General features: G+C 41.5%; 1 protein-coding gene across 1 annotated transcript; it reads right to left on the bottom strand.

The window, feature by feature from the left end:
• Window positions 1-376: 376 nt before the first annotated feature.
• On the bottom strand, window positions 377-20,903 carry SLC6A4 (solute carrier family 6 member 4). The gene is made up of 14 exons (XM_033078085.2): window positions 20,652-20,903; window positions 13,430-14,030; window positions 12,624-12,758; window positions 11,816-12,035; window positions 11,285-11,423; window positions 10,839-10,973; window positions 9,041-9,144; window positions 8,253-8,380; window positions 7,842-7,954; window positions 6,984-7,115; window positions 5,931-6,030; window positions 5,465-5,565; window positions 3,940-4,107; window positions 377-3,272 (listed from the first exon to the last, which is right to left on the bottom strand). Exons 2-14 carry the CDS (start codon window positions 13,884-13,886, stop codon window positions 3,198-3,200), a joined length of 2,007 nt encoding a protein of 668 aa, XP_032933976.1. The 5' UTR covers window positions 13,887-14,030; window positions 20,652-20,903; the 3' UTR covers window positions 377-3,197.
• Between the last annotated feature and the right edge of the window lie 2,533 nt (window positions 20,904-23,436).

The raw sequence follows: 23,436 nt of genomic DNA, 5'->3' as shown, positions 1-23,436 counted from the left end.
TCCCTAAATAATTTGTTCAGCAGACTGAGCAACAAGACAAAGTGTGAGTAAAATTAAATGCAAATGCTGCCACTTTATAAAGGCTTGGAATGAGTTTCAAATGTCAGCTAATGAAGTAGTTAAGCACATGCTCCAGTTTGGAGCAGTTTGGGTTTGCTGTTCTGTGTAAACAACTGTAATGAGCTTTGGTTCTTCTGTTGGAATGGAATGAAAGTGTTCAGCAGTGGGCCAGGGTTCAAACTGAAGGAAATCCTCTGCTTTTTGTCAGAGGCCTTGTTGGCATTGTAAACTAGACTGGATATTCTGCTGTTACTTAGAATTGAGATTTTTATCTTTGCTCTTCCCAGAAGAGAGACGCACAAGAGACATCTGCAGATGGTTTATGAATATTAAATTTATTACAGTAACAGTTTACAGTACAAGGCACATACTGATGACTTACAATCAGCTTGCAACACTTGTAACTAAACAGCTGCATAAATTAATACAGGTGCATCATGTACAAGTTGGAGGGAATGCTTAGTTCTGTACAGCTAAAACTCCAGTTTAATTCTCTTTAAAAGGCGAAGTTGGTCCTAATTTACCAGTTTCATGACTTTCTTTTCACTGCTCAGAACAGAGGGTAGGATATACTTGTAAATGAGCGGAAGGTGAGCTGAAGAAAAGGAATTTTTTTGCCTCAAAACACTTTGGAACTGCAGTGCAGCTCATTTGGTATCAATATAAGTAGTTTTTATACAAAACCAGTGTTTAAGGTATGGCTGATTGCTGAGCTACCTGATAAATATTGGTTACTTTTGTTTTCAGATGGGTGTGTGAAAGGAAAAAAAAAAGAATTTTATAAATAAATCAGCTTCTCAATATTTCAACTACTCAGCTAAATAGAAATACTAAAAAATGAACTTACCATAATAAGATATTCAAACCAGTACACCATGTAACAAAAAAGTAACGAGGACTAAACTGCTTTTCAAGTTCAGCATTTATAGAATGAAAACATGGATGTATTTTATCTTTGTATTATTCAGGAAGAGAAAAGCCTTTTTAATCTACATTGCTTTTTGTATCTTCAAATAATTCTAAGAGTTTTTATCCTCTCTCAATATCTTGGGACTCAGAGCACATTGTTCTCACGTTTCAGCTGTTGCAGGGCTTGTGTTACCATCAGGGCTTCCTGGCTGACTTAATTCACTAGAAAATGTGATATTTCTGAAACCTCCCAGAGAGCCAATGTCTGTCCTATGTCTGTCTTAAAAATTAAATTTTTTTTTATTAGCTGAACACCTGCCTGAAGAGGGAAGAAACAGGGTAGGGTTTTCTCCTTTGTTTCCCACACTTCGCTGCTGGACACATACAAAACCTCATTCATCTCACATTGACATTTCATGTGCATTTTTTCAGTTAATGAACTCAGAAAATTTAATTTTTGAAAGTAGGTTTCAAATACACTTGAGGTATAAACTTCAAAACTATTTCTCATAAGTGTTTGTCCAATAAGACAGATTTATATGTTTTTCTAGTGGCAATTAAAGAACATACTCCCTTTTTAAAAATAGTTTAAGAGTCTAGTTCTGACAGAACAATCCTTATCTCTCTTAAGTTATTTCCTCATTGGAAGTTGGGATTGAGACTTAGATGAACTCAAAAGTCATTCAAAGTGGAAGAGGAAGTGGAAGAGCCTTTTTCCAGGTACACAAAGGGGGAAAACTCTGGCAGAGGTGATGGAAATATTTTCAGAAGGCAAACACAACATCCCTGCTTTCCTCTCACCTGGCAAGTGCTTCATACCCCAACAGGGTCCTTGATGCCCCCTGCTCTGGCTGCACAGGGAACCTTGGCAACTTCAACAAAGGGATTCAGAAGAGACTTTCATCCTCTGTTTTATTTTACTTTCATCATAATCTATGTGCCAGAGTAAAAACACAATGCAGGTTTGGATGGATGGTGCCTGCTGAGCCCATGTCCTCCAGGGGCCAGGGCAGGACATGTGTGCATGTCATGTGAAGAGCTGGGTGTGGACACGGGGGTTAATTTGTGTGTCAGTGCCTTGAAGTTAATACATTTTGTTCTGATGAGAACCAATCCTGCTGAACTCTACTCAGCTTCTTGCTAAGAAAAAAAAAATTCCTCTCCTTTTCTTCTTCAGCTTGAAAACCCAGTGCAGTCCCATTAGAATATGAGCTACTAAACCTTCAGAGTAGGTTTGGATAGTTGTAAATGTACTTTTGTCAGCCAGCCAAAAGGATTGTTCTAATTTTTACTTCTGCACTAGGAAAGAGGAGGAAAAACCCACAGGCGCCAGCAAATCTTAGGTGTGAAATTAACTGTAAAAAAAAAAAGGGAAGTTAAGCAGAGAAGGAGATTAAGACTGCACTTTCTGGCATCAGAACTCAAAAAGATTCATTGTTGGTCTGCAGTTTCTGTAGGTCTGCCAGGACAGTGATTGGTTATGGAAACAGTACAGTAAGTGCTGGCAACTTTAAGTGCTTGTCAAGTAACTCACGATGAGTTTTTGTGGCTTGATTGTTTCTAAAGGAAAGTGAAGCCTCAAACATCACAAAAAATTATTTCATAACTTTTTTTATGCAAGAAACAGTAGAAATTGTTACTACTTACAAACCAGAGGAAATGAGAAGGAGGCTGTGTGTGCTGATGTGTGCAGAGTTGTGCTGCTCAGCATTTTTCCTCTCCCTCTGTCTACTCCACCACAGACCCAGGGAACTTCCTAGCTTATAAACCCCTGCATTACTCGAGTAATGTATGGCTATCAGAAATATTTGTGCGTTTTCCCACGTAGTTGAAGCAAGTAGAGAACCTTAGAAGCGAATACGACATTGGCCGGTACGAACGATCACACGGAGGGAGGAGATACAGGAGCACTGCCACACACTGGGGGGGGTTACACCAAATCCTGCCTGGCCTTGCTCGTCCTGGAGGGGCTGCTGCAGGCTCTCGGTGCCACTCCCGGAGCAGGGATGTTCCCTCGTGTTCCACAGCGAGTGCTCAGTCCTGCCTGCTTGCGAGTGCACAGCAGGTGTTTGAATTGCTTGGATAAACTGGAGGCGTCACCTTTCCCGAGGGTGCAGCCCCCCGGAGAGCTGCGTTGGGTGTCTCAGCTGGAAGGTGGCTCTTTGTGGGGACAGGGTGGGGAGGGTGAGGTTTGGTGCTGCTCTTCCCTCCCCCAGAGGCAGCTGAGCTTATACTGCGTTCATGCGGATGTCTCCGAAGGGGATTTCTGTGCCTGTCTCGGGAGTGATGCTCTTCAGAATACGCTGTTGCAAAGAAATCAGTGTTAGAAATGGATTCATTTTAGAGGCAATACATAGCATGTCATAACAACATCATTTAGAAAGAGATTAATAATAAAGTATGACTGAGTTACACCTCAAACTACTTATGAGTGTTTCAGGCCTCTGTTAGCACTATGGAGATGGAAAGTTCTATACAAGTACACAGCAGGATTTATAAAATGATTTGTGATATAATTGGAATCAAAGCTTGGCAGGTCCCCTATTAATGCTTTGCAGTTTACTCAGATACTCTGAGCCAACTAAACATATTCTTTATGAACTGGTATTTATTTGAACTTTGAAGAAATCTCAGTATTGTCATTAGAGATTTATGGCAGAGAAATCTTCCTAAATGTGTAAGAGAAAAACAAGCTTTTCTGACAGATACACGCCAGGAAACCAGCTTTTCACTGCCTCATTTGCTTGTCTGGGGGATTCTGAGTATCTGAGATGAATTTTAGAAAGACTCTCTAGTTCACCAGAGCTTTAAAAATTACTTGATATAACATTTTATAAGAATTTGTCAGCAGCCTCAGTAAGAACTGGGAAGATTTTTGACAATTCAGGAACAAAACAGCCAGTCATGGATATTTTTAGGCATCACCTCCTTCCTAACAGTCAAACAGAAGCCACAGAGCAGCAGGGGTACCTCCTTCAGTGTCCCTGGGGTGATGACCAGGCGATAGACCATGTAGATGGGAATGAAGATGACGGAGGAGGTTCCTATGCAGTAACCCACAACTGTGGTCCAGTAGGGATAATCATAATCAAAAAGCCTCAGCTCAGGAGGGTTGGACAGAAAGCTGCAAGTGACAAACTGAAAGAGAAAAAGGGGAGAGTGTGAATATGTGGATTTTGATGGCATGCACTTTGGGCAACTCCATGTTCCAGCATAGCACTGAAATAAGTAGAAAATGAGTAGGACTCAAGATTAAAAATACGCTGACACTGAAAAATTCCTGAATGTAGATTTAAAACAAATCAACAACAAATCACAAAACAAAGATCAAAAGGATCCTTCCCAAAGAAGATGCTCTCCACACTACACTGCTCTCTGTCAGAACAGGAAAAGGAAAAAATATCAGCTCAGTTATTGCTGTTGGGTCATTTTCCTGAGCATGTCATTCATGACTGAAAAATTCCTTAGGAAACATCAAATAGTTCTGGTTGAATATTACAGGAATAGTATTTGGGACTGTCCTAGGAAGGATCTCTGACTGTTTTTTCCAGAGTATAATCAGAAGCTCAGGATTTACCAGCAGAACTTCTGTACAGAAATTATATCCTGCATCCTGAGCTTTTCTTATTTTAGGTGAGTTCCACAGGGAATACAAATAGCTCTGCCTGGCAGCCACATGCTCAGAGCTCTGTCCCTCTCTGTTTATTTTGCTGCTTTAGGATTACAAAGAGGACAGAAATATAAAAATTACTGCAGTGTGATATTTTTATTTCTAGACTTCTCTTTCTAGGGGTGATAAAATTAAAATCTGTTAATTATTCCTTGATCATTGCAAGTGTTTTGAGTTCACTCTGTAGGTGTTAAATCTACATTCTGTGCTTCATAAACTCCACCTTGACCTGCTCTGCTCTCACTAAGGCCAGTCAGAATAAAAGACAGCATGAACTAATTTTGAATCAGGAAATGAACACTTTATGTTCAAATGTTATTAATAACACTGCCAAGTCAAACATTGGGACAATATTTCCAATTCTGAATTATAGATTTATAATGGTTGTAATTAACTGCTGTAGATTTCAAGTGGAATATTCTGAAGTTGTCCATCAGCAGTTGCTGAGAGTGTATTTACTCATCTTGGTTTTCCTATTCTGGCACTATGTTTCATCAGCTTTTATTACTACATTTTGTTGAGGTAAACATAAGACAAAAAACCAAAGCAAATTTGTTCAGCAGAGAGCAGGGGGGGATTTATTCAGAACCCAGACTTATTCAGCTAATTCAACTACAAAAATCCTTAAAACTGTGATTTAGTAACAAGACCTTGCAGCATTGTATTGGGTTCTCCACTAATTGAGCCTTTTTGCTTTAACAAAAGTTGTTACTAAAGAACTTCACAAGAGAATTGTGGAATTAAGCTTTTAGAAGTCTAAGGAGCTGCATTGTTCACTGGTGAATTTCTTGGTGCTGGAAAGAAAAAGCTCTAAAGAAAACTCACCAGAAGGAAGAGGGGACTAATTGCAACCCAGCAAACTCGCCAGTACCAGCCTGGGGCAGAGCCCAGCATTTCTTTCACATCGTTGCAAAACTGGGTGATGCCTGTGGAGACAAGGGAGGAGAGGGAAGACAGCAGAGCTCAGTTTTTCTTAAGCAGATACTCAACACTTTTATGCCCAGCAAGTAAATTCAGAATCTATCCCAGAAGACCATTTTGTTCCTATAACTCTTAATTTTACTAATTCCTTAATCAATCTTAGAGGATTATGCCTCCTGTTACTTTCAGATGCCTGTGTACTTGTGTCAGAGAGCAATTAATACTAATTCTCACTGCTTTACTTATCAGTGAGTCTGTAAAGAGCTTTTGTAAACTTTTTTCTGGGGACATGGGTGATGTTGTCTGCAGAAAGGGGGCAATGCTGAGCTGCAGGAGCTCAGGAGTTTGGGCCAGGGGTGTTTGGAGGTACCATAGAACCAGGACACTGCCACTGCCTCCAGGAACACCACGGTCAGGACAGCTGGACCTGTGGCATATTCTTCAAACAGCTTCACCACATATGCTCCTCCCTGGAAAAGAGATCCAAAAAAAAAGAGATCAGTGTCCCCCGGATCCAGGGATGGCAATCCTGCCCTGCTGCTGTTGGCACAGGTGGGGAATTCTCCCAATTCTGTCACTCTGGGGTTGTTTCTGCCAGGGAAACCCTGGTGAGCTGCACCCCTCACCTGGGGGCTGCCATGCAGAGAAGCTAAAATCTGCTGGCATTTCTGGCTGGATTTTATTGAGCAAAGGGGATTTTACAGGATGGCTTTTTGCATGCCCTCTACTTTCTCCACCAGGGATCATAGCTACTGAACAGCAAATAAAAAATTACTTTGCTTTCTTTCCATTTGGGGTCTAGAACCATGAAGGAGAAGACCTCTTGCAGAGGATCTCAGCATCCTTTTACAGCAAACACTTCACATGAGAAGGAAGTTACACATAAATGAGCAAGTGGAGTGGAACATGAGAGGAAAGCCAAGTATTTCTGTCTTTTTCCCTTATGATCATTACACTCATTATTCAAAAATTGCTTGTTGTGAGAATGAAATGCACAAGCCCCGTGGGAACTATTTGATGTGACTAATCATGATTTCTGCCTTGAAACAATGAGGAAGATCCAGGAAATCCATTACTAGAATTCTTTAAAATTCAAATTATGTTTTACACATTGTGAAGATTATAATAACTATTCATGTTATTTTTAACATGGTGCTTTTGGGAACAAGAAATAAACCCCATAAAAAACGTGGCTGGTTGTCTGCTGACTGATGAGCAGCATCATTTATGATGTGCAGCACATCATGAGTTGCAGTAGGATCATTTTGCAACATATTTCCTAGTGAAATACCATTCATATTTATTCCAAGTAATAGATTTCTAAAGCATAAAGAAAACAGGCTGGAGGTTCAGTCTGATTTCTTGAAACTCTTCAAAATATTACTACCTTCTCCAAGGTTCATTGAGTGGGTGAAATACTCACAAATGTCAGGGTTGCCAGCGACCCCAAAAAGCAAATGATGGTCAGACCAAGGACAAACAATTCCCTGCGTTTGCCCCAGACGTGTGGGAATTCATCCAGGACTCCAGTAATCACTCCCTCTAGTCCTGCAAACTGAAAAACATGGAAAAATAACTGGAAAATAGAGGGCAGTGTTCCCTGCTTAAAAGTATGTTTGAGTGCTTAAAGGAGCATTAGAGCATTGAAATATTGGTGCTTTGTTTTGCTGTAGAGCTGGTGTGAGGTTTTTAGACAAATCTTTCCTCCTAATTTGTTTAAAATTCTTTAGGGTAAGGATTTAGTGTTTGAGGATCTGAGGGAATGCACTGTCATCCAAAGGCAGTCCTGTTCTACAGGCACCAGGATGTGGAGAAATGAGAGGGGGTTCAGTAGGACCAAGGCTGAAATCAGCTGAGCTCAGCCCTGCTGGAAGGAGCTGATTCTCCTCCTGTAAAACCAGACTCACACGACAATTTTTAGTGTATCTCCAGTTCCCACCTTCTAAATCAAATTTGTGTGAAAAACCTCCTGATTTTCATAATTGCTTTGTAAATTTACAAGCAAGAAAGGAGCCTGGAAGGCTGCATTCAACCAGGAGTGTATAAATCAAGTGCTTTGCTTGTATTTCAGGGTCTTATTAATTGTCACAGCACGACAGTGACAAATCACTTGATTATATTTAAACCTATTCAGATAAAAACTGGAGTAGCAGTTGCTGTTTTACAGAAGGCACCTGGTGCTGCAAACCCCTCAGTGCCAGAGCAGTGTTTGTAATTCTGTTTGTGTGGTGCCTGAGGGGGTCAGGCTGTGCCCCAAGGGTCTCCCCTGCTCACTACTCACCGTGCTGTCCAGCCCCAGCGTCAGCAGCATCAGGAAGAAGATGATGGCAAAGAAGGTGGAAGCTGGCATGTTGGCAATGGCCTCTGCGTAGGTGATGAAGAGCAGGCTGGGTCCTGCAGCAGAGAGTTGGCATCACTGTTAGCCAGTGCTGTGCACAGTGTCTCCCAGGGGAAAACTTCTCCCCCCAGCTGCTTTGCCATGTGCAGTTAGCACCACATCTGTGAAACTGCAAATCTGGCTTTTATGTGTGGTATTTATGGGCTGATTTTTTAGCAGTGCCAAATAAAGTCAGCATCCTGAATAATGTACCAAATACTCCTCATCATTCAGGCTGCTCTCCATCTAGAGGTACAAATACAAATACATTCTGTCTTAGAAGCAGTTTGAGATGTGCATGAAGCATTAACCTACCAGTGTCTTTGGCAACCTCTGCCACATCTTCATTCCTCATCTCAGCCATGTATCCCAGCACGGTGAAGATGACAAAGCCAGACACAAAGCTGGTCAAGCAGTTCACGGTGCTGGTGACCAGAGCATCTCTGCAACAGAAAACCTAACTCTCATCAGGGAATCTGCACCTGCTAGAAAGGGTTTACAACCTCTTGGTCTACAATCTAGACACACCCCTAGGAAAACTGGGGGAACACAAAAGGAAAACAAGCAGCAGATTTGAAAGAAAGAGGGAAAAAAACCAACAACTCATGACTACTTTTTCTTCTCAAATCCATACAGATGCTGTAACATCAGCCTGCCACTGGATTAAATGCTGGCTGTATCCTGATGTTTTAAAAGAATAGGAATTACTATGGGAATATTAAAGAATTGAGAATTTTATTTTAGAAGTTAGAAATAGATTTTTTTTCAGGTAACAAGGAAAAACTATGAATTACCTTTCTGCTCAAGATTATGAAGTTATTTCCTAACTGACTACTGAGATTAAATAACTACAATGTGATGGTTTGGCAAGGGTTTAATCCATTTTGTTGTGGCAGGTTTCTACATTTTAGACCTCTAGCTGTAATGAGTAAAAATTATCTTACTTTAAGGAGAAATGTTTTAGATTGCTCTGTTACTTCTGATTTCTATCTACACAGGTCTGACAATTTAGTGCCTTTCATCAGCACCCTGTCCTCTTTTTCATAAACACCCACGGTTACATTTTTAACTGGATTTTAGTTATAGAATAAGGTAGAACTCACTGGTAGCAGTTGTTGTGGAATTTGTTGTAGCTGGCATAAGCCAACAGGACCCCAAAACCTGGTCCCAGGGAGAAAAAAATCTGAGCTGCTGCATCCACCCAAACCTGAAAAATATTGAAGGTCAAAAAAAAAATCACATTAATCAGATTGAATGAATTTGGCATATTCAGAATATCACTTAGATTTACAAAAGGGTGTTACACTGGTCTGCCTGTGTCCTAGTCCTGGTCCAAAAGACACTGTTGAGAGAGATGTTGAAATATGAATGTGTGTTATAGAACTGTTGTGGTCTTGCACTTCTGACAACATCTTAGATTAATTCACTGAATTGCCAGTAATCAATTTAACACAAGGGTTTTTTGCAGTGTATAGAGAACTTTTACCCATGATTTTGAAAGAAATTTTTGCCAGATTTCCAAATCTTCCTCCGAACTCTGTGTGCTGTGGAATAGTTCTGTGTTTTGCAATGTGTCCTCCAGGCTGTGTAGACTTTCCCTAGGTTTATGGAAATCCTTTTGACTGTGTGGATGCAGTTCTGGTTCTTGGGGCTCAGTTCAGCTTTGCTGTAGCTGTGACAGATGCAAGTGTGATGATCTTGTTATGAAAAGCGTGTTGTACTTGAAAAGTGGCCACAGCCCTAATGAGTAATGTTCTAAAGTACAATATCAGCTCTCTTTCTGAAGGTGAAAGTCCTCATTCATTTATTCTCTTTTGATTGAAACATGGAGTTCATTACAACTCATTTCTAATATTCTCTCCCATGGTGTGAGGCCATCCTGTATCACCCAGCCAGAGCTCTGTCATCACCCAGCACACAGATTGCAATCTGCTGTCCTCACTCCAGATACATCCAATACAATATCAATGCCCTTTATTGCTTTTTTCAGAAGATGTGGTTCCTTATTGGAGATGCTGCTTTATCAGAGACTGGTGTCTTTTCATTTCCTCTTCATTCAAAACTCTCCATATCAGCTGGGCAGCAGCAGACTTGCAAACATTGGAATTTTTTAATCTTTGTGTTTGTAGTATTTATTGCTTTGGGGTTTTTCCATCACCCTCTCACCAGACACTTTCACAGGCAGTGGAGTGAGCACAGCCTTGAGCCTGATGGATTGCTTGTCATCCACAGAGTTCAAGGCTGGATCAGATACTGGAGAGCCTGGGCTTTGTTGGTTAGCTCAGTTTGTCCTCATTCCTGCTTTCCTTTCAAACTTTGCTGGTGTATGCAGGCCTGACTGATTTATTCCTCCTCCATAGGCACTCATGTGAGTTACTGGGTTTAGTTGGTGTCTGTGGGCTCACCTGCCAGAGCTTGTTTCAGGATGGAGATGGAAGTTTCTGCTCCAGTAACCTGCACTATTTAAATAGTGGACACTGTAGGGCTGTACTCGTCCCCTTAAGCAAAAAAAACCTGCAGCTCCACCACTTGTTAATAAATTCAGTTTGCTCAGTGTGACTGACAGGGGAAGGATTTTGTTGCAGTGTGGGAGCACTGACAGCTTCTCACTCAGTGTCAGCCTGGTCACCATTTTCCTGGTGAAAAAGTGTTGGGTCACTTGTTTTCTTTTAATCAGATCACTCATTCTGCTCAACCACCGTATGGAAGCTCTGCCTTTAGTTCAAGCTAAATTGAAGGTGGACTCTAATCTTTAAAATTCTCTATAATTATGGAAAGAGCATGGGCTCAGGTTTTTAAGTCCATGCTAAGACATCTGTCCAGTCATGCTCTGTGTATCTGAAGTGATACACACACAGATAGGGTGAAAGCAAATCTCTACGCTTTTATAAAGTTTTTTACCTCAGTGGCCAGGAGTTTCTGCCAGTCAGGTTTCAGGTAGTAGAGGACACCTCTCCAAGCCCCAGGCAAAGTTGCACCTCTCACGAGCAGGATGAAGAGGATGATGTAAGGGAATGTGGCAGTCACCCAAACCACCTGTGAGGGAACATGGAGAGGGCGTTTGCCACGGGTAGAAAGTTAACAGGGATAATAAGAGTTAGTTAATCATATTCTATCTCTTTGCATTTACAGCATCTTCACATTAATGTCTCTGCAGGTCTGTTAACAGAGTTGTTCCTGCCCAGAGAACAGTGGGGTCACTTATTTTTGTTCTCTATTGCTTGGGTAAGACTAGCAGTCACTGTACAGCAAGTGCTCCCCAAATTCACCAGCCCATAATCCCTGCCATGAAAACAACCTGAGCTGATCCCGACAGTTAATTGGCTCAGGCAGACTTTTTCATTCACCTTGCCAGATGTTTTGACCCCTTTCCAGATGCTGAAGTACACAATGGTGAAGATTAACAACAAGCAGAGGGTCAGTTGCCAGCTGATGCCCCCCAGGTTGTCCAGCCCATTGGACCTGTGCACCTGCAGGACCTGGCGGCTGCAAGAGGAGAGAAAAACACAGCAGAGATACTTTTTAAACAAATTCTTACATTAAAATCCAATTAACAGAACCATGCTGTGGTCTGAGCAATACAAGGAATCTTGAGATCTTCATAGCAGCCTTCAAAGTCATGGCATTTTGGATTTATTTTATTCTAATTAAAAGTTTTATTAATGGTTAACCAGTGATGATAAGTGACAGCAGACATCGACTGGGAAGGTCCTATAACACAGAGCACTCCCCATGCACCCTAAGCTTACACCCCCTACAAGAATCCAGTGGTTTGAAGAGAATGTCATCAACAATCAGCCCTGCTGCCCTCTGAGGAAAATCTTGCTGGTGTTCCAGCAGTCTGGCTACCACCACCATCCTCACTTACATGCACTTACGTATAAAATTCTTCTGCAGGAGAGATGGAGTGCAGGGACCAGCTGACATTGTCCTTGCTGAAGTAGTTGGTGCAGTTTCCTGTGTTCCAGGGGTTTGTGCAGCTGGTCCAGGGCAGCTCCGCCGTGAAGGAGGAGATGAGGTAGTAAAAAGCCCAAGCCATGATGGTGTTGTAGTAGGAGGCTACGTAAAGATCTATGATACAGATGGCAAAGCCAATTCCTGGAGAGGCAGGAAAGAATTGCATTCACTCAGTGTAAGTTTTAGGAAAAAAAAAAAAAAAAGGAATTGGTCATCACATCAGTTAGTAACTGTTTATGGCAGCTCTGCAGGAGGAACACACACCCTCTCAAGTGTTTACAGCACTGGCATTTCTTGTGACTTCAGAAATACTCTGATTCCAGCAAAGCATCCTTCATCAAGACAGAACATGCTTATAAAGAGATCTTTTCTATGTCTTCCTAAATTTAGAAATAGGCATCTTGCAGTCTCAGTAAATAAAAAGATCAGAGCTACAGCACTGGGAACAAGACTAGATGAGGATATAGAACAGTTCCTTTTATTCCTTATCATTTTAGGCTTGGTCAGCCTCTATCTAATCAATTTAAGTTGCAAACTATACATGTGTACAAGAGCACACACACATGTGCAGGTGTACCTGGAGTTTTAGGAAAGCTTTCTTTATAAAGCCAAAACCTTGTGTAGAACAAATCTTACTTAGCTTTATGAGATTTTCTTTCCTCCCACCGAAATGCCACATTCATTGAAAAATTTTCCAGTTATTCAGAAAGTTCCATTTCCCTTTGTTACCTTTGAATATAGGACATATTTTTCTCCAAATGGAAATACAGCCATTCCTGTGGTACTGTCCTAGAGCTAATTCCATGTAGAAGAGAGGAATCCCTCCAAAGAGGGCCATGATTGTGTAAGGAATGAGGAATGCTCCTGCAAGAGAGAAAGCAGATGGTTGTCACTCTTCACAGACTTCTCTTCCAACAGTACCAGCCCTCCATAAACAGGAGTTCCTTTTATCCCACAAAAATTCATATCCCCTCCCTAGCCAGCACACCACTGAATTACCATGGGATTTCACATAAGAGTAACTATTCAGCATCACTCAGGCCAAACTTCTCACATTTCTGCCACACAGGAATCACCAAGACTCCACTGACTCTCACAGCTGTGAGATGGGCTACAGATAAAATTATTCATTTCTCCAATCAAAAGCCTTTGTTACATCAGAGAGACAAAAGTCCATTCTAAGATCTCCTTGATTAGATTTTAGATTTATATTTTGTCTCTTATTTCAGTGAGTCAAAGACCCAGCCTTCCTCATGAGTTGGTTTAGACATGTTGGTTTATCAGATTTTAAAATGCCCCTTAGGAAAGGGATTGAGGTGTTGGAGTGTGGGTCTGCACCTACCTGGTTCTCAGCTTCTGCTTGTGCTCTGCTAAACAGCTTTGCTGTCATTATCCTATCCCAATATTTAGGTTTTTCAGTGAATAATTTCTCCTTGGTCATTTGCTACACATGGTATTTTAAAAACCACTAAATCATTCATTTATAAACCAAGAAATTGAGCATTAAGGAACAATGAACAGGAGTGAGCACTGACCTCCTCCATTCTGATAGCAGATATAAGGAAATCTCCACACATTTCCCAGATCCACTGCATATCCAATGACAGAGAGAAGAAAGTCAATTTTTTTACTCCAGGTCTCCCTGTCCTCCAGCTCCATCAGCTGCTGCTGAGCTTCAGCCCCACAGGTGGTGGATGTGGTGGTGGTGGTGGTGGTGGTGGCTGCTGGGGCTGTGCCCTGGGCATCCTCCACCTCTCCATTGCAGGGAACTGAGCTCTGAACCCCTGAATAACCATTTGAGATCTGGGCTGCCTCCCCTTTATCCCCCTGGCTCGGGTGGACTTTGTTGCCATCCTCCACCAGCCGTAGGGCAGATTTAGGGTTCCTGACCAGAAGTCCGTTCTCTTTACAATCTTCTCCTTTGCTACAGCCTGAGACATCTGTCTTGGAAGTCAGGGGCTCAGTCTCATTGCTTGTGGCCTTTTTTTCCATTTTTCTGGGATTTGTTCTGGTCACTCGCAGGCTGGCAGCACCACAGGGTCCCTTCAGGATTTGTCTTCCCACACCTTTGTTCCCAGCACTTTTAGAATTCCTCTTCCATACTTAAATCCATCAGATTGAAGGCACAAGCATCATCTAAGAAATGAAAGAGAGTTGAAAATCCATCACAAGCTTTACTGGTGCTGGTAGTTTTCAGTTACAGCCAGTGGATTCTGTGATTGAAATACAGAGGTAATCAACCATCACAGCATGCAGTGTGAATCATGGAGCAGATAATCTGGGATTTTTTCCAGAGAAAGGCAGAGAGAAATGATCCTCTGTGACAGCAGAACCTGGTGTACCTGATCACACCCTCTGAGGAGGACATGCTGGACTTTGTGCATTGCTGGACACCTCACACCCAGTCACAGTCCTGCTGTTTTCTGGTACCACCTTCTCCTCCCAGCTCTGCTGGACTCCCAGTTTGCAAACTGAGGGCAGAGTTTGGTTTAGTTTAATTTTTATTTTCTTAAGTTCATCCTGCGACTCATCCACTCATCTTGTGGCATTTGCTAGATTCACCCAGTATGAAGGGAAAAGAATTCATTAAGCAAATGAGGATAACCATGGATATCAAAATTACATTTCATGACCACCTTTCTTCAGAAATCCCACAAATGATCCCACATCTCTGTTTAGCAACAGATGTAGAAGACTTAAAAGAAACTTTAGAAAAGTAATTAAATCTCAGTGGTTTTGTATCAGCTAACTTCTGAGACTCAGTCAACACTAGCAACTAAAAGAAGAGGTCATAAACTTCAATTTGATTCTTCTGATTAAGGACTAACATGTGAGTCTAAAGGACAAAACTTCTCCCCAGTTTTATCTGACTCCCTGAGCAAATCAACACATCTCTCATTCTGTTTGGCTCTGCTGACACTGTGGTTCCAGCCCTGGGAAGGGTGGTGGGCACTTCTGTGCTCCTGCCCACTGCCAGCAAACAAACCAAACCAAACCAAACCAAACCAAACCAAACCAAACCAAACCAAACCAAAACAACCAAAAAACCAAAACAAAACAAAAAACCCACAAAACAAAACAAAAACAAACAAACAAACAAAAAAAAACCAACAAAAAAACCCAGGCACTGGGATGATCCTTGGCTTCTCTGCCCTCTCATGTGCTAAAAACAGACTCCAAGGGAAATAAATCTTCCTGAAATGAAGTGAAGCACAATTAACATCTCCTGCAGAACAAAGATAACGAGACAGAGTTGTGATTCTGTGAGCAGGTCATGTTTTGTTTTCTGCTGATTTGTTCAGGTAATGTAAACACCCAGCTGCCTTTACCCAACAAAACTTTGGAACAGGAGCTGATCCCCTGTGCTGTAAATTCCCCAGGGCAGTAACCCTGCTTTATTGCTAGCAGAGTCACACAATCTACACCATGCCAAGATTAAATTATTGCAATCACATCTAATTTTTCCTCTTCAAAACATTCATCGTGGTATAACTGTCATTGTCACATCCTAGCAGAAAAAAAAACAACATTTTCACTTCTAACTGCAGGAAAAACTAAAGCAGAGAAGGGATATGATTTGATAATTTCTAGAATTTGCTGATTATGAGAGTTATTAAAACTCAAGTTTTTCCCAGCTTTCCACCTTTTGCAAAGACAATTTGTTGAATCTTTTCTAAACATTTCTCAGTGCAAGCAAAAAGAGAAGGAAAGTTATTGAGCTGCAGAGCAAACAAGAGGATGGTTTTGAGATAAAAGTCACTTGAAAATGTTGCTTATAACTTTCAGAAATCTTTAGTTCTCCAGGCTTACATTCTCTCTCTATCCAAATAATCTCTTTTTTTGTCATACAGCAAGCAATGCATCATTAATGTGAATTCTTACAAGAGCAAGTGCTCCACTACTGTTAATTAATCATCCACAAAGATTGAAACATTTTCATAGTTCCAGAGAAAAACATCAGGGCAAAGAACAGGAGGATTTGTTTTACCTGCAGGACTGTAAAACCTGAATGCCTTTGGAGTCCAAAACCTTCCAAATGTCCCAAAGGAGGTTCTGGAGATGGAAACAGCCTTGGTGGCCACATGGGAATCCAAGGGAAGCCACAGCCAATCCTGCCCTTGGCTAGGGCATGGTAAATACCAGGTGGGAATATGGAAAAGTAACCTGAGCCCTTCTGGACTTTACACCTCTCTCCCATAAATGGGAACACAGTAAAGGATGTTGATTTAACTGCAGTATCTCATGGGACTGATTTTTCTATATCTGAGGTGTGAACTCTCACTGTGTTTGTAAAACACTTTATTTCTGCACATTTTTCAGTGCTTTCTTTACTAAGGGGAGGACAAAGAGTACATTGTTGATTTCTAAGATCTGTGACAACCAGGGTTGTTGTCCATCCAGAACCTAAACTGCTCCTGTTCTTCTGCACACCACAGGGGAAACAAATCACATTATTTGAAATACTTTGGTGGAATTTTCAGTAGTTCGAGCCTCAAATATGCAGAATTACATGGGAATTTTCAGGGGCTTCAGCTGAAATCTGAACTATTTATTTCTGAACAAGAATTACAGCTCATCAGCTGTCCTGGGAATTCTCTGGAGTGATGAAGTCCACGGCTACACAGTGAAGTTCACAGGGGCATAGTTGGCACATGCAAACAGAATAGTTTCAGGTTATTTCATTACATCATAAAAAAATGTGGGACAATGTACATTTTTCTTTGCTTTGCTACAAATCAAGAAAAAAAAAAAACTTGAAAGCATTGTGAGCACTACAGAGATCTGCAGAGAGGGTTGGGAAATATGCTTGGACACCAAGGAAGATATCCAGGGAAAAATGACCCCAATAGTGAAGGATTTTTCCCACCTCAGCCTCCACTTCTTCTCTGCACAGATCCCTAATTCAGGTGCTTGAATGATGACAGCAGTGCCCTCAGAAATAAGTTTATGATCTGTTTTCAATCCGAGCTGTCACAAAGGTTGCTGTTACATAACTGCACCTTGGCTCCTTATCTCCCCTAATTAGCTGCAGGAGAAAAGGGGAGATAAAAAAGGGAAGGAGACAGAGCTGGGTGCTTTCATTTCCTTTTGGTCTGTGTTTGGTGACTTTGCTCCCCTGGGAGGCCCTGGTGCCCTGGGCTGGGGCTGCTCTGCAGGGCACGTGGAAGGTGCCAGCCCTGGGAATGTCACCCTCCCTGAGCAAAGGGTGACTAAAGAGGAGTGACCCTGGAGTCCTCCACAGCCATTCCAGCTTTGTTGAAAACACTGGGATGGAGAATTGAAAACGTGTGTTTCCACACGCTCGGCTGCCGCCACCAACGCACTTCACATCCAGCCAAACATTAATTAAATCATATTTATTTATCTCCCACACGGAGATGAACTTGAACCAACAGTGCAGATGTAAAATCCCTGCATATTCCTTGATGCACAAACCCGGCTCTTTCTCCTGTAGCAGAGCAACCCTGGAGGAGCATCCCTGGCCTGGAGCCCGGTTCCTCCTGCTCAGGACATCCCCTGATGCTCCATCGAGCATCTCCAGTTTATTCTGGAGGCTCGCAGTGACCTCTCCTGGCAGTGCGGGAATCCCTCGCGTTTCACGGAATAAACAACTCTTTCCAGCACTACAACAACGGCATTTTCCTGCTCTCGGCACTTCTTAAAAGAGGAGTTGGCTTTTAATGTGTCTGGGAGAGCAAAGCGATGGGTTTGAGGTGCAGCAAAGAGCAGATGCTGCAAGGGAGGCAAATCTCGAGTCGCAGGGAGGTTGCTGGGTTTGAGGTGGGGCTGCAGTGCCTTTCCCGTTTAACTCTCCCATTTTAACTCTCACAGTCGCAAAATTCGTAGGTTTGTGTAAATACCACTTCACACAAACGATGTTCTCATTTCATGTGCAAATTCTGTGCGAGTGGGGAAGCTGCACTCGCTGGGCTACAGGAAAACTCGGGTCCCACCTCCCCTCCATCCCTTCACATGCAGGAAATAAAACACTTTGAACCTCAGCAAGAAGAGTCAGCCCAGGGTGTTGGCAAACAGAACCAAACACTGGGATGGTTCCTGCTAACTTGACCTAAATCTCACATTTATCACAAAGAATTTAAGATGGGTAAAGTTACAGCTGCCTGACTCACAGACACCTTGCAGCTCACCCAGGCAGTTGTGCGTAAATGGAAGGAGTCCAAGGACATTACTTTTATCTCAGATATCAAGCAAGAAGTTTGTATGACAAGATAGGAATCACTCACCCCAGGCAGGAGAGGGCTGTGCTGTTTGCCTGGACCTGTTCTTACCTCTGAGCCAAAATGAGCCAGAGAGGTTTCATGGTTTTCCTCTGAGTTTGCACAGACCAGGAGTGGCCCTTAAATCAAAGTATCATGGAATAGATGTCCCCATACAGTGAGGACTTGTTAAAAAATAAAAATTTCAGACAATTGAATTGCATTGCTCTCAATTATGATCAATTTTACTTGCTGTGTGTCATACAAAAGTCATATTTAGGTTCATAATGCTAAAAAGGATAAGTGCCTTTGGATGTTGACTGCATTCACTTTTACTGATTTCTTTAAAAGATGAGTTCCCAGAATGTCCTTTCCTGGTAGCTCATTAGCAAGTGTGACAATTTGTATTTCAGATTTCAAAACCTGATAATCAGGAATACTTGGGAGCCACAGAATTGGGCATTAGATGTTAAGCAGATTAATCTGATACCTAGACCATCCCTCCACAACAGAAAATTTATTTTTTCAGGGGAACTTTTTTTAGAAATTTTTTCTAGTTGAAGAGAATCAAAATTGGATATTTTCAGGGCTCCAAGGGCTCCCTCATGTTCCTAATAAAGCAGAGTGAACCCAGCAAATCCTGCTGTGAGACAGTGGGAGAGTCAAGGGCTGCTTCCCAAAGAGTGCCACAAGGAGAGGTGAACTCCTGCATTCCCAGGTGAGCTGAAAGCAGCAGGTTGGGGAAAATATAAACCTGTTAATCTTGTCGTGTCTCAGTCTGAAATTAAAAAGTCATTAGGAAAGAGAGATTTTTACCTTTAAAATCTGTTGAGAAGACAGGCACTGTACTGTAGTGGGAATGCTGCCAAACTGTGTCAGTCATTTAAAGCACAGGGAGGAGGGGAAATGCATTTTTTTGGCTGGAGAGTGTCTGTGTGTAGTGCAAGGAAACAGATAAGCTTGGAGGGGATGATATTGCTTTTGTATTCTTCCTCCAAGTATTTATATACACTTGAAGGAAGGGTATAAGACAGCAAACATCACTGAATAAATGAAGCACCATCCCTGAGAAACAGATGATGTTTCTATGAAGGGGATTTGTTAATGGCTATCTCCAAATTACAACCCTGAATTCGGGCTCCAAGTTCTACTCAAGTTCTTTATGAAACATTTATTCCCCAGGCAAGAGTTCATTGTGTTCTATCAGTTCTGTAAAATACAGAGCTGCAAACACACAGGTTTGAAAAGAGTTCAAACATGAGATCAAAACACAGAATTAATGTTTCTTTAGGCTGTTACTAATGAAAACTCAGCAATTTGTATTTACATGGAGGAAAGCAGGAAAGAACTTAAACTGCACGTTTCCATGTGTGGGAATAATTTTAGGTTGTTATTAAATTCTAGTTTTGGGGCAGTTTGTCTTAATTTAACCATCTGAAATTCATCACACTCTGTCCAATTAGAAAATGGTCACAACAGTCATTTGCTATATGAGAAGTTTGCAAAGTATTCTCCAAGAAAATTTTGGTTAATTCACCATCAAAATCACCAAAAGATGCAGCCCAAGTATTTGAGCCCTTCCCTGGTAAATGTCTGACAACCCACATTAAAAAAATGCCACAACATTTTCAAGGCTCCAAATCCATTAAATGCCTGATCCCTTTTCCTCCAGGCTTTCTTAACATATCAAAACATGTTTTCCTTGCCTATTTATATATTCAGTTGCACTGCATTCCTTAATTAAACTCCATATTTTTTAGCAAACTAACCCAGCAAGCCAGTTGGTTTCAGAAAACGTGATTGACTATAAATACATAGGACATGCTCTTCAGATTTATTACTTGCAATAAATCTGTCCCATTGAGTTCAATAATTCACTGTGCTGGAATCATTTACCTTTTAAAATATAACTTAATATGGTTAATAAAGCTCACTTCACCCTTTCAAAATAAATAGATTAAATTGCCTCTTTTTTCTTCTTTCTCCTTTGGATTCTGCTGCTTTCCTTCATTTTTCTTTATAGTTTAATGCTTTTTTGTAAGCTTTAAATAACTTTACATCTGTAATGCAGTTGTGTGGACTGCCAAAACTCTTAGGTTTGGATTGTCAGAACATGTTCTGCCACAGGCATTTGACTCCAGACATTCATAACTGCTGGACAAGTGCCTGAACGTGACAGAGCAGAGCATGGAACAGCAGAAAACAAATAAAAGGCACTACAAGTTTTAAAAACCCAAAGAAAACTAAAACTAAAATCAATATATCTTTTTTGCCCCCAAAGCTCTGTTAGATGGACAACATTTGAGAAATTGTCAAAGACCTTAAAGCTGATTTAAAAACAAACAAAACTTAGAGTACAGCTTTCAGCCTGTCATTCCTATTTCACATTTTATAAGCGAAGTGGAAAGAAGGCAACGAGCAGGGAAAGTTAATGAAACTCCTGCTGCAGGGGGGCAGCTCTGAGGAGCAGCTCTGTGTCTGTCTGAATTTCATAAAAGTGCTTCAGACATGACTGTGTAAAGACAAAATTATAAAGTACCTGTGTCTGGGGTCGGTCCGAAGCGCTGCCCTCGGAGAGATCCAAGCTCGAGTCCCCTTCACCCACATTTACCTCAGCCTGTGGGCAACTCAGCATCCTGGGCAGCTTTTTGTACACCAGTCCCCCTCACATGGTCTGATTTCCAGATAATCTGCTGCCAAAGAGCTCTTTAAGAATTTTTGCGTCACTTTAGCCAAATAAACTTTATGTTTCACCAGGGCTGCAGCTCAGTTTTCCTCCTAGAGGTGGGTGGCTACATCTGCCTGCTCTGATCTGTTCAGGCAAGCAGGATCCAATGAAGGCAGAGGCAGAAGGAAGGGGAGCTTTCCTGGGAAGGGACAGCTTTGCTGGGTGTTGTTACAAATATAAATAACAGGGTGGTGATGAGCATGGACACAGCAAAGTTTTGAGGGAGTCGGTGAATTATAAATTTATAGGTGGGTCTGTAAATTACAGGACTGGGATATTGTGACAATAAAAGGGTTTGAAAAGAATAATTTCTTTTCAATAATGCTGAATAGTTGCATTTCTAAAAATAAACAAATAAGGTTTAGTTTTGTTTTAAAGCCTTTAGCACAAATTTAAAGCCTGAAGCACAAATTCTTTACAAGCGTTTTGCTGCCTCAATAAGCTCAACAAGTAATTTCCTTTCTTCCTACCACTACTCCAAATACCTCACTCCACTTCTAACACGTTTTTTTCTCCTGTGTTTTTCATCCAGGATTTCTTCATTCCTGAACTTCACGACTTGTTTATAAAAAGTCATAAATCACAGGTCAATGCCATAGTTTAGGTGGCAGATTTAGGGAAAAAAAAAAAAGATGGAAAAGCAGAATAGGGGCAAGTAAGAGCAGCTGATTGTCAGAGCAACAGCAGCTTTCTGTAAGCAGATGGCAATTTTCAGAGAATTCTTCCAAACAATTGAAAAGAAAATAAACTGGAGAGTGAAGAGCTGTAATTTGCACTTTGCCTGGTCCCTGCCGGAGCCGAGGGCGGGCAGGGCGAGGCTCCTGCACCATCTCAAGGAGAGCTCAGGCACTGCAGGCACACACGAGGGACACGCACTGAAATCTGTTTTGTTTCCCATTAACACCTCTGGGCACTGTGTTAAGGCTGTTTCATCAAACTGAGCTTTTTTTCCTTCATTTGCTTTAGAACTTCGTTGGTCTTTTGGTGCAAATAGCAATTCCCACCTCCTGTCTGCTGGGCTGGGTCTCCCTCCTGGGTCCTGCTTTCCTGAATAAGTTTGGATGTGCTCACCTCCCCTTGGCTGCAGGCAGGAAAATCCCCACCAGTTTGTGTCCTTGCCTGAGATATCCCTGCACAATCTTCCTTCTATTCTATTCTATCCTATTCTATTTTATTTCTATTCTATTCTATTTCTGACAGTTTGCAAGGACAGATCCTGCCATGCCTCTCACAAACCTTCCTGGGTTTCAGCACAGTGTTTGAGTGTGCAAAACCCAGCTGTGGATCAGACCCTGTGCTCTGGAGAGCAGCAATTCCCTTTCCTGGGAGGAGGGATGGCACCAGGAATCTGCACCTTCCCTTTCACACCAGCTCACCACTGCTGGGACTGGGAGGGGTTTTCCAAACTCTTCTTCTACACTCTTACAAGAAATAAATTCTTTCTACTGAGAACCCCTCTGCTGCTTCCAAAATGGTATCTTGGGTTTTAAAACATTTTAGAGGGATCTTGACCTTTGTCTGATGTTTTTCTCCGTCTCAGTCTCTACTTAGATTAGATTTTTATGCTTACCGAGGCCTTTTTTTTTCATTATTTCATATTCATATTTCACATTTCATTTTTCATTATTTCATATTGTATCATGATTTCCAGGTTTTTTTTCATTAATGTCTTCTGCAGCAGTTGTTGGGTTTTGGTTTTGTTGTGTTGGGTTTCTCTTGTTTTTAATTTCTTGCCAAACAGTCTGGAACCTTTGGGACATAATAGAAATAACAGAGTGGAGATTTCAGGCAAAACTCCTTGACCTTATAACACCTTATTTATCTCATAACTGAAAAACTTTCAGGGGCTGAACTGATCCAGTTCCTGAATCTCATGAAATCTGGGCGTTGGTGGGTGAAATTCTGATGATTTAGGGAAAGCATGAATAGAAGAGAAAGAAAATGGACTTTACACAAGACACACAGATAAAGCAGCTGCAGATTTCAGCTCAAGGATGGGAATCATCACTCAAATGACCTCATAAAAATGGTACCAACTGTACTGTGAGATCAGAAATGGCTCTGCAAGTGTCTCTGATTCACTGCCAATAAAAGGATTGGACTGATTTTCCAAGTAACACAAACCAAACAAGTCCTGCAACATTTGTTTGTTCCCATCTTTCCTTAGTTAGCAATCAGACTACATTTAGGAGTTATTACAATTGGCTTTGGGATAAAAGAAATTCTGATTGCCCTTCCCTGCTATTTTCCACACTGTGCTGGGATGCACATCTGGGAGTTGGATGAGTTTTGGAGAGGTTTTGTTATTTCCACTACAACTGTTTTAAGAGCACATTCCAATGGGGAAATCTGATTCCTAGAACCCACAAGCCACAACTACACATGACCCCTCCCCAGTTCCTTCACTAGGAATCTTTATTTTCTGCCACTCAAATCTGAGAGAGTTGACTTTCATATTATCTGTCAGTATTTGCCACCTGTCAGAGGAAATGTCTTTGAATTCTCACACAAAAACTGCATGGTTTGGTTGAAAAACTGGAAAAGGAAACTATTAAGTCACCTTTAGATTACTGAGGAACCAGCTAAGGCTTTGCAA

The sequence above is a fragment of the Catharus ustulatus genome, chromosome 22 (assembly GCF_009819885.2).
Source record: "Catharus ustulatus isolate bCatUst1 chromosome 22, bCatUst1.pri.v2, whole genome shotgun sequence".
NCBI classification, from domain to species: domain Eukaryota; kingdom Metazoa; phylum Chordata; class Aves; order Passeriformes; family Turdidae; genus Catharus; species Catharus ustulatus.
Note: the sequence above shows the minus strand (reverse complement) of the source record. Positions and strands in the feature narration are given on the sequence as shown.